This window comes from Mizuhopecten yessoensis, unplaced genomic scaffold, assembly GCF_002113885.1.
Source record: "Mizuhopecten yessoensis strain PY_sf001 unplaced genomic scaffold, ASM211388v2 scaffold431, whole genome shotgun sequence".
NCBI classification, from domain to species: Eukaryota; Metazoa; Mollusca; class Bivalvia; order Pectinida; family Pectinidae; genus Mizuhopecten; species Mizuhopecten yessoensis.
Window position 1 is genome coordinate 589,410 of NW_018403543.1, and position 12,106 is coordinate 601,515.

The 12,106-nt window shown below is 34.0% G+C and overlaps 1 protein-coding gene across 6 annotated transcripts in view; it reads right to left on the reverse strand.

The window, feature by feature from the left end:
• Window positions 1–1,025: 1,025 nt before the first annotated feature.
• Window positions 1,026–12,106, reverse strand: part of LOC110448835 (uridine-cytidine kinase-like 1) — a 30,509-nt gene continuing 19,428 nt past the window's right edge. For all 6 annotated transcript variants that reach the window (XM_021495337.1, XM_021495329.1, XM_021495322.1 and 3 more), the window contains 4 exons: window positions 9,351–9,473; window positions 8,418–8,583; window positions 7,572–7,670; window positions 1,026–7,214 (listed from right to left, as the gene is read on the reverse strand). In XM_021495337.1, coding sequence (XP_021351012.1) covers window positions 7,165–7,214; window positions 7,572–7,670; window positions 8,418–8,583; window positions 9,351–9,473 — 438 coding nt within the window. In that variant the 3' untranslated portion in view covers window positions 1,026–7,164. The remainder of the gene's footprint in view (window positions 7,215–7,571; window positions 7,671–8,417; window positions 8,584–9,350; window positions 9,474–12,106) is intronic.

A 12,106-nucleotide genomic window follows, 5' to 3' on the forward strand; every position in this document is an offset into this window, starting at 1 on the left:
TAAGTTCGTCCTTTATGTTTAATAATAAGCATGTCCTGTCTGTATTGGAATAAGTGCGTCCTTTATGTTTAGAAAAAAGTACGTCCTTTATGTTTAGGAATAAGTACGTCCTTAATATTTACGAATAAGTGCGTCCTTAATGTTTAGAAATAAGTACGTCCTTTATGTTTAAGAATAAGTACGTCCTTAATGTTTAGAAATAAGTACGTACTTAATGTTTAATAATAAGTACGTCCTTTCTGTATAGGAATAAGTACGTCCTCTATGTTTAGAAAAAAAGTACGACCTTTATGTTTAGAAATAAGTACATCCTTAATGTTTACGAATAAGTTCGTCCTTGATGTTCAGGAGTAAGTACGTCCTTTTTGCATAGGAATAAATACGTCATCAATGCATAGGAAAAATACTTTAAAAATAGTACTTTTTTGAAGTAAAGAAACTATTAGTACGCCTTTATGTATTGGAATAAGTACATCCTATATATTTAGGAATAAGTACGTCCTTTATGCATAGGAATAAGTACGTCCTTTATGCACAGGAATAAGTACATCCTATATATTTAGAAATAAATACGTCCTTTATGCACAGGAAAAAGTTTGTCCTTTCTCTATAGTAATATGTACATCCTTTATGCATAGGAATTTTAAACAGGAATAAGTTCTTCCTTTATGTATAGAAATAAGTATGTTCATCATTAGATAGGAATAAGTACGTCCTTTATATTTAGAAATAAGTACGTCCTTTACGCACAGGAATAAGTTTGTCCTTAAAACATAGGAATTTTAAATAGAAATAAGTACGTCCTTTATGTATAGAAATAAGTATGTACTATATTATATAAGACTAAGTTCGTCCTTTAAATACAGAAATAAGGGTGTCATTTATGTAAAGGAATTAGTACTTACTTCTTGTATAGAAATAAGTACTTCCTTTATTATATAGAAATAAGTACGTCTTTTACGCATAGGAGAAGTTTAGATTAATAAGTATGACCTTTATTACAAGGAATGACAAAGACACAATGACAAAATTGAGGTGAAATTTATTGTAAATTAAAATGCATCCATACTTTATCTCCTGAGAGCAAATGCTTTAATTATATTACAAAGGTATTCACATATCTCTCACACATATACTACAGCCGCGTCACCTCTCCCTTTTAATTTATACCCAAGTAGTCCCACAAGTTTATACTCGCATGTCTTACACAGACAAGGTAATACCAACACACCCATTCACAGAAGATTGTTCCTAAACACTTCACATTATGGTAACCTTCAGATCAATCATTACTTGTTAACTCTCAGGCTGTTTTCATACATTAGCCATATTCATCCTGATCATATCAAATATGTCTTTGGTGGCTTAAAGCATATATACAAAATGCAGTACAAATAAACAATTTTATGTCGTTCTTCCATGTTTTATTAAACAATAATGCCAAGCAAATGTTGATTTTAAATATTCCAGTTCAGCTAGTTTGGAGAACACAAGCTTTTCTGTAAAACGATAGAGCCTCTTACCCTTTGCAATGTTCTATGTAGATTAAAACAAAATAAAATGCTTTTTCTCGTGACCATCTAGGTGATATTTTGAATGCCCATGAAACTTCTTTCAAATTTTTACAAATAAAGAGAACAATCAATACCTTTGTATTCACCAATACAAATTGAATCATACTGTTGTCAAGCATTTGCTTGAGTGATTATATGGCTAAGCTACCCATGGGATTATCTCCCCTTGCCTTTTGAAATTGAAAAAATCTTTTTAACATTTGTGAAAAAGGTGAAAGAATACATACTGCCCGACACATCATACCTGTTATTTGTGGTAAAGTTATTTTCCTAAAGCCTGTTAACTAGCATTAACAGATGATAATGTTTAGGTCTGCAGCCCTTGCAACAGCTGAATACCTGGACGTCATCAATGCATGTATTTTTTCACCTTTCAAAATTGTCTTCAATTTGTAAAAGTTGTTTCATATAATTATCAGTTTTGAACACTTCTGGACGGTTATACAATGAACCATAGGATTATCTCCCCTTTTCCACGAACATGTAGGCACCTTATGTTCGTTTGGCAGTAATTTTATCCTTGACATATAATAAGAAAATTGTAATTCTCATAATAAATTTATCATTGAGATTCGGATATATATATCCATATATAGGTCATATTTGAATACATCTGAATTAGTGGTTTTGAAATTATTAATCAATACAGATATACTTTATTGAATAAAAAATATCTGTTTCATGTCCACCAAAATACTGCACACACACAGATATACAGCAATGGGATGTAAACAAAATTATAACATTTGATTATGTATGTTGCACCCAAACCATAGCCATGTGTACACAAATAATACCCTGGCATCCTTTCCGATACCCTAGCACCCAAAACATAGCCATGTGTATAATTAGTTGCTATAAAAGCAGTGTAAAGAAGGAAAAAAAAGTACATTTCATAAATCTTCAAAATGCATGCTGGTAAAATAATATATAAATGTTAGAATGAACCATTATACATGGTATCATACCACACAGAATCTATACTTCATTACATAATTAAAAAAAAAATGCTTTATTCAATGTAACACGATAAGTACAAAGTTTTAAACCTAAAAGCTGTATCATGAGAACCAATGGGGTGAAATATGTACGATGTGGCTAACAAGGAAAGTACAGGCAGTTGATGAGAGATATCTGTAAGAATCTTAGTTAGCCCTTTACATATATGTGTATATAATCTGTATCGTGCCATGAAGACAGTTCCTGCACAAAGTGTTTAACGGTTGTAGCTCAGTGTTAACTTTTATATGTTCTTCCTTTTGAAAAATCATAAGTAGACATTCATAGCTTATATTCACAGGAACAGAGTGAGAAAAATAAGTCAAATATTAAAGCAGAAGGCTTTACAATGAAAACAAGATCAACCCACATCAAACCCTAATGAAACATTAACGCTCGTCTCTGGTGCAAGGTAACGGGTAAACATGACAGGACTTTTGGCAAGAATGTGCCAATCACTCTCTCTCTCTCTCTTCCCCACTTCATCCTTTTTTCCTCTCTCTTTTCTCGTGTCCATCTTAGTTCTCTCTCTCTCCCCTGCTTGCTCTTCTCTTCACTCTTCTATATATTATATAATATATAGGGTCAATGTGACCCGGGGTATTTATCTATGTGTAGATAGACATCTAGTGCAATTAATTCTAGGCTACAGAAAATCTAATTATTCCATATACCACTGTAAAATGGCTTGTGTATAGAGCCAACACATCTAGCGTTAAAGGTCATGTTTGGCGCTAAACTGCCTACTAACTATCTAATAAAGGTTAAAAGGTCATACATTCCATTAACTAACTAAATATTAGTTAGGTTACAAAGTTAACTAGCTACAAGTAAAGGGTAATTTACAACGCTAATTAGCTATATAGGTATGGGATAAATTACAAAGTTACCGGTATATAGTTTATTACGTTAACCAAACTTTACATATACTACGTAAACTATTAAGCATATTTCTTATGACAAATCTTGTGAATTTTATTTATCAAGAAATTCACCATTCCCATGTGTTCTTTAGGCCAAAAGTGTACAGGAACTCATTCACCCCTACAAATCTAAACTGGACTTGTCCAGTCATTGATTTGGTAAGGTTCAAATCTGACTTAAGGGGTGAATGAGCGAATAAGGTACTACTTGACATGACTTAATATCAAAACTAAAGGGTACACAACTATTAATAGTTAAGTTAACAAAGTGCATGTCCTATAAGCATGACAATTAAACACTACATAATATGTATAAGACATTTTTCATAATTTTAACACTATTTATAGCTACAATACATATGACTGTGTCTGTTCATGTTCCCAGGAACCCGACTAATACACTAATAGTTCATGGCATACAGAATAAAAAACCTCAAAGTGCTGGCTAACAAAATTAGTAATGGTGGTCAGAAAAAACCCACATCAAACTGGCCGCTGTTGCAGTCAGTAATGGTGTTCAATACAACGCTGTTGTAATTGGTTTATCATATTTAAAATCTAACACATATATAATACAGTAAGTGTTGTATATTACTGTATACAATGTACAGAGTATTTGTTAGGTTGAATACAGTATGTGTTATATATGTGTTACTATTACTGTACAACACATACTGTATTTAACCTAACAAATGCCCCTTAACTTATAACAGCCCTCTATCCTATTTCTAGTCAAATCGTCTGATTCCTTCATCATAATTTCATGTTTTACTTTAAGAGAATTTACTATGGCTGTTTTTTGAGATGTTTTACTTGAAAAGAATTTATTATGAGAAATTTGGAAGATTCTCTAGCCGTTTTTGTTACCAAAGTTTCCAAACACCCGAGGCCTTTATCTGGTAGAATACAGAGATGTATCTAATGGAAAATCTGTTCTGTACTCTCATCATATACTGTAAAGTTATGTTTTAGAGGTTATATTTTCGTTGTACTTTTGTGGCACGATAAAATGTGTGAAATAAAACACTATCATATATACCAACAACTATATTCACTGATAATGAACATGTGTCGGATAATTAAGTAGGACTTACCAAACGTATTTTTTCACCGGGTTCTAATTCATAACGGCACTAAATTAAGTCATCGTCTGATTATGCTGTACAACAACTAAATAGAAATATGATAGTCACTCATAGGCATTCAGATTCATAATGGATGATTGGATGTTAGTTAATAGACGTTTTCTGTGTTTTCTCACAACCAGATACAATTCACACTCCTATGAATGCCATATAGTTCTCGGACAGTAAATCAAATTAAAACATTTTATTGGAATGAAACTTATCTGTAATTTTAAATATAAATCCTTGACATATTCATCAACTGAAATGAACTGATGACTTTTATATCTTAGACTGTAAGCCATGTAAACAAAGTTTCATAAAATATTGTCGAGAAATAAGCAAGGGTCTAATTACAGATGGAAAGGTCACAACATCTAATCTTGATAAAGATTTAATACACATAGCTTCACATAGGTCACAGTACCTGTAGTTAACACTGAGGACTTCGTAATCAGAATCAAAGATTAAAACAACGTATTAAGTCTGTAGTTTATAATTACATTTCAGACTGAAATACTAAAGATTCATCTGTAGATTTCGGATACCTGATTTATATATATATATATATATTTCCTTGAGGTTAATGGGTCATATGAGAGACAATTTCAATATTGAGTGGAACAATACTCTAGGAGTAGTCCATAAGACTAGCTACACAACATCTGGACTGTACACACCGAGCTGTAGGCACGTGTTGATTATAACTGTGTAGTACATGTGCTCATAGGCAAATAATCACTCAATCTTTCGCCCTATAAGCTTGGGAATAGCAAACCAAACACGATTGTGCGGAATTTAATTGGAATGAATATAATTTTTCTGAGGGTTATGATCAACAGGTATAAAAGACATTTCTCAAAATGTTTTCCATAAATGAGATTCAATTGGGATGCAAGCAGCTGACATCTATTCAATGAGAGTGAAAATGTCAAACTAAGTTGAGCTAAAATGTAGAAAGACTTAAATGACAAGTATGATATCATCATTATGGTGGTATGGTGTCATTTTGGCAATACAATGGTATAGTGGTATGATGGTATAGTGGTATGATGGTATAGTGGTATGATATGATGGTAGATTGATGTAACATGTTACAGCAGTATGGTGGTATGAATGTATGGTAGTGATACACAGGTAATGGCCTTGTCTGTCAATACGCCTACAAAATGATCTATAGGTGTATTGACAGACAAGGCCAGTGACTGTGAGTGATACAGCCATATTCATAATACAAACCTGAAACTGTTCATGAAACAAATGTAATAGCACCTTCATGACTGGATTTTTTTTAATTAAAGGCTTCAAGCAATATATACCATTACAATGTATTTGCAAAAAAAGCCAGCAATACAAATGCATAGCAATATAGACTTAACCTTTCTTGTCAAAATACGCTTTCATGTGTTATGCATGTACAACAATGAAGGCATTTAGTCCAGTGCTGGACAATAATACTGATCAAAGTTAGAAATAGTTTCAGCTTGATTGGTAGTGTTTTTACATCCAATCAACCTGGTCTTTACGTATACGGATGTGCTAGGTTCAAGTATCTGCAGCCCGTACCTGGCGACTGCCTCCATGTAGGCCTTAACACTGCAACCAAGTGGTGGAAGGCTAGTGATTGTAGAAGGTCAGATACCTTAACCACTTGGCTACTGCATGCCCCCTCCCCCCCCCAAAAAAAGAAAACTCATGTGTTGGGAGGGGACTTTTTACCCTTGTCTTTCTACAATTCCATAAGACTTAGAGATTTTGCTTTTGCTTTGCCTACCTTTATTTTTAGTGCCTACACTTATCTTGGCCTCCAATAGCTCACCTGGTTAATTTTGGGGGGAAAACTGAAATCTGTAGTTTGGGACGAGATTCATTTAAAGTAAAACAGTCAATCTGATCCCTTTTACCACAACCCTCAGTCTCCAGGAGGTTATAGCTATACCCCTTTATTGTCCAACTTTGATGCATATGAGCTAAATAGTTATCATTGGGTTGAGAACTGCCCTGTAGTTATAGTGTTAGGAAGGAGCTGTAGTTTAAAAGTTGATGGAGGAGAGACAACAGACAACAGCCTATTTTTGACAGAGGACAGTCGAAGCACCCTGGTGCATTGCTTCGGGTGAACTAACAACAATCATTTTGTTCGTCCAGATGATACCTCTTTCTTGTGAATCTGTGGAATTTCTTTCCCGACATTGTATCATGTTCCAACATACATGTACACCGGCATAGGAATATCGCTCTTCTAAACCATTAGCAGCACTGTGGCCAAAACGAACATGTTAGCAGGGTAACATTATATGTAACCAAGGCAACCACTTGTCTCCAGCAGTGTGGTCCGTGACAACTGAGATACGAAGGCTGATATATGTCTTTACCGACACATTTTTACCTTTAATAAAAGGTAATTACAAGTCATCCACAGCGATACAATCAAGACAGATACAACCACCTTTTTGTCCTACTTAGGCCTCAGCAACAACATTTGGTTTAACCAGTGTTGTCACGGTGATATGATACAGATCTAGCTTCGGAGAGATTTGTGTCTCAGGGCTCAGCAGGCAGGTCTGTTCCAAAGTAGCGGTCGCCAAAATTTCCTGAAATGAAGGCATCTTCATGATGAAATCTTCAAAGAATTTTACACATACCAATTCAACATGAAACAAGAAATTCAGTTTGGTTTTTTTCAGTATCAGAGTACAATGTATTAGTATAGATGGCCATTTGTGGATTTTAGTCTCACATCATGGAAACAGAAAAATATTGATAAGTTTGGACTATGCACTAAATAAAACAAATGTATTTCCTTACAAATCATTAATGAGACAAACAGTATTATTTGATCACATGGACTACGCATACTGCCTGCTGTAACAAATATAAAATTAGGGTCACTGAATTGTTTCAATTTCAGTTTTCTGTATCAAAATCCACTTGTACAAACTTTTGCTTACCTATACCAGGAAGTATGTGGAATTTGTCGTTGACTTGTTTGTCCACAGCTGTAGTAACAATCTTCACCTTAGGGAAGGCATAGGCCACCGAGTGTACACCTGAAAAAAAAACCAGACAGTACTAAACAACAAACATTAACCATGTTCGTAAGGACAAGCTCTCATTACTGTAAAGGTTGTTACTCAGCAGGGTTCTAAGTTTTGTAGTAACAATGTTTCTGTGGCAAATGCAACTTGTAAAATTAGTAGGAATTTAATCCATCCTTACCATGCCATGGCCAGTAGACCTGAAATTCATCAATAATTGATCTAATGAAATTGATCGATTTTTTAGGAAATCTGTGAAAAGGAGGGGCGCAAAAATGTGTTTTATAAAATCCGTACAATATATATATATATATATATATATATACGTAGTACATTATGTAAAAGAACGTTGAAATTATAAGTTTTAATAATAAGTTTTTTAAAAGATTTATTTCCCTTCTTGTAATTGAATATTTTCTCTGGAATAGGTTTGACTTCAGTCATATTTCATCAAGTCCTTCATTTTTTTTCTCTCTTTCCAATTGAATAATTCCTCTGGTTTCTCTTTGAGCACACTACCACTATACATATCATATCGTGAGGTATTCATATCATTGCAGCCTTAATTTCTAGCCAATCAATTACTGAGGACCCATCTCCCTAGGCCTCTAGCCAAACACTCAAATATTAAAAGTATTAACTCATTCACCCCTGAATTTTCATAATGAACTATTCCAACCTTTGAATTGGGAGAGTTCAAATGTATCTTCAGGGGTGAATGAGTTAAACAGCAACTCTAAGTACACATAATGTACACACCAGACTCTGCCATCAACAGAGACAGCAGTAAGATGTTCTCCTCGGGAACATCGTGATCCAGCAGTACTCTGATGGCCATCATAGCCGCCGCTCCGGTGGCAACTGTGGCATCCATTAACATCACGTGGGTCTCTTTGATGTCCTTAGGTAGCCGCAGGTAATGGAGCTGTGACATAATACAAAAACGGAAATATTATTTTATCTCATAATCGTAACAGGTATATTATTGTTACAGTATCATACAAATCATGACCCTATATCTCAATTTATAGCTTCTATCAGCGTTTTTTTACTTACTCCACAGGGGCTTGTGCCTTGTGACTTTGGGAAAATATCACACACAAAAAGCATGATTTTGGGACAATAAAGTGTATTTTTTGCATTGATTTTGGGAAAAAAACAGCAGGAAATTTTCAAGGGAAAGGGGTCTTTAGAAGGTCCCAAATTCAACCTTTAATGGCTTTATGCCTGAAAAATATCTGTCCATGGACACCGACGAAGAAGATAATGATGTAAGAATTTTAAATGAAATGTAAATACAATCAATTCAAGACCAATTTTATCAAGCTATCTTCTTTCGTAAGAATTCACCATTTTCTTGTCCCCTCAAGGAAGTTTACGTAATAACATTCTATTTAGAGACCATCCCTCTTGATAGACCACTTCAGGCCTTCCCTTGGGTGGTCACTTGATCGTGAGACAGATTTGACCATAAAATAATGATGCACAATGTATGTTAATAAAATACAAGAATCGAACTAAGACTGTTGTTTATTTAGGTGTGACAATTAAAGCTGGCATGTAATACAGGGAGGGATGGACATGCTATGTGGTCAACGAAAGTTTCGGTTTTTTTATAGGCATACAGCCATCCTCATTGGCTCATTTCAGTCACGGGAGCTTAATATGTAATGGTTGGTGTGAGGACCTTACCTCTGGTTCCCCTGTATCAAAGTTGGTCTGGATGAGGATCTTGCCGAGTCTGATGTCCTTGCAAACCTCACATAGCGCCTGTTCCATGGTCTCCCCGGCACGCAATATAGACACTCCACATATCTACGGACAGAAACCAGACATTCTATATTTTGTATATAGGATTAACACATATATAGTAATTGAAGTTCTACATGTACGTCCTAGAGTGGTACCTACTGTTGCTAAGTAACACAGGAACTTTATTACAGCAGTGTGAAATGTTGTAAACCTTAATCTTATGTTCCGACACTAAAGTTTAACTATGATATAAACTAGCATCAATTGGATTTAAAGTATTTTAACATCACACTAGAAGAATTTGACACAGTTTCTGTAATAATGACAAGCTAGATTTATTTTTCCTCTATTTCTACAACAAGCTAAGCAAGTATCGTTGTGCCTTTTCACTGAAAATGACTTCAATTCCATTTGCGCGTTTAAGTCATCAACAATGATAACAATGGATATACCTATTTTGTTCAATTTCACTTTTTTCAAAGAACATTTTAACTAGACTTGTACAGGAAGTGTTGTAAGCTTCAGCAATACTTTGTGATGGCTTGTGGTGATAACTTCTAAATCTTACACTCTTTTAGCTGAAACTTTTTCCTTTAACGTATCCTTATTGATTTTTTTATATACAACAAGAGGCCTAAGGGTCCTGTTTTACTCAAGTTATTCAATAGTGTGGCACAATACAATTAATTATAAACCTTACATTTGAAAGGCCATCACCCTATGGCCAGACAGGTAGTGACTTCAGGCCTAATAGTTCTTGAGACATGTGATTCCTGTGACATGAAGATTTGTCATAAGAAGTTATTTTAAGATTTAACATATTGACCCCTGTGACTCTGAATGAAAGTAAAGATCAACATAATTTACAGCCCTTTATACCAGCAAGCTAGGGGCCAAATATTGTTACTCTTGGTCTTATGGGTTTTTTAGAAGAAGTTTTGGAAATTAAAAAAAATACAATGGACAAAAAACTATACAGCAACAGCCCCTTCAGTGAGCTAAGAATCTACTAATTTATCAGTTCTTCTCACGAGTTTCAGTGACAAAATAAAATCTTGTATGTAGTTTCACAATTACACGCTTAAGGTATATGTATATACCAATCTTAAGAGAAAATGATTTCATATACGTAATTATGTAATGCAAAAATATTCCTTGAGTAACAATGAATTAAATAAAGACAACAGATTTACTCCTTGTGTATATAATATAATTAGTAGATACTTAGAGCGAATGCAATCAACAATGAACAATATAGTAGCCAATATGTCCATTAAGCTTGCTGAAAATTATAAATGTTTGGTTAATAAAAATTAAACCCTTGTTTTACTTTAAATCAATGTGAAATCTGTTTTTTTATACTCATAAACAGATCATACCATGCAGCAGACATCTTGAACAAATTTCGAAATCATCAAAGAAGAAATCAAGAAGGACCTGGCATTCATGATGCAAGGGAGATAACTCACTCAAACAAAGTCAAAGTCAGCGTCATAACATATGCATAGAAATTCAGTTAAATACAAATCTGGCAATGACCATGAGAGCAAAATGATATGCAATGCAAACTGAAAAAAAAGTTGTTATGACCGGCGGGTTGGTGCTAGTTCCTGTGCTTTATAATCCACAGGTTATGTACAGCAGTATACTGCCTTAATGAAGTTAGTTCATTTTTTTTTTGTTCTAATGCAAGTCTACCTAATGAAACCTAATGAAATCATTAGTTACTACCAGGTATGAAGCAAACAAATGACTCGGGGCGTAAGTATCAACCAACCACAGAAGGTTTACCCACAGAAGGTTTACCAACAAAAGGTTTACCCACAAACGCTTCATCTTTTGAAATGGTTTGTCCCTAAAGCATAAAGTTAAAGTAGACAAAATGTTTCCTTTCATTTTGAATTACAAAAAAAAATAAAAATCTGAAGACATACATTTCTAATCACGGGTCCAATGTGTACTTCAAAATGCACCACAAACACTATCACTGTCGAGTAAATAATGTGCCTTCCATGGAATAATACTGCCTAGTACATTGTACTTACCAGGTATTATATATGACACTGGTCCATATTAACTCATTCACCCCTACATGTTTAAACTAGACTCGTCCATTCTTTATTTGGTAAGGTTCAAATGTGACTTTAGGGGTGTATGGGTTAACACTTTCATTGAAAGTATAATAAGCCCAACCCATAAACAGCACAGTGACCTAGAATAGGTCATGATCATGTGATAAAAATAGCAGATATATTGTAACATATACTAGAATAGAATATGTACAATGTCATAGTAGAACTTGGAAAACGTAACTTTATAATAATGGAACACGCACATTGTAACAATGTAATACTAGAATTAAGATAATGTAGTACTAAAACATTACAGTGTAACCTTGTAATGATAGAACACATACAATATAGAACTAAAACATTACAATGTAACTATGTAATGATAGAACACATACAATGTAGAACTAAAACATTACAATGAAACCTTGTAATGATAGAACACATACAATATAGAACTAGAACATTACAATGTAACTATGTAAATATACAACACATACAACGTAGAACTAGAACATTACAATGTAATCTTGTAATGATAGAACACATACAATGTAGAACTAAAACATTACAATGAAACTATGTAATGATAGAACACATACAATGTAGAACTAAAACATTACAATG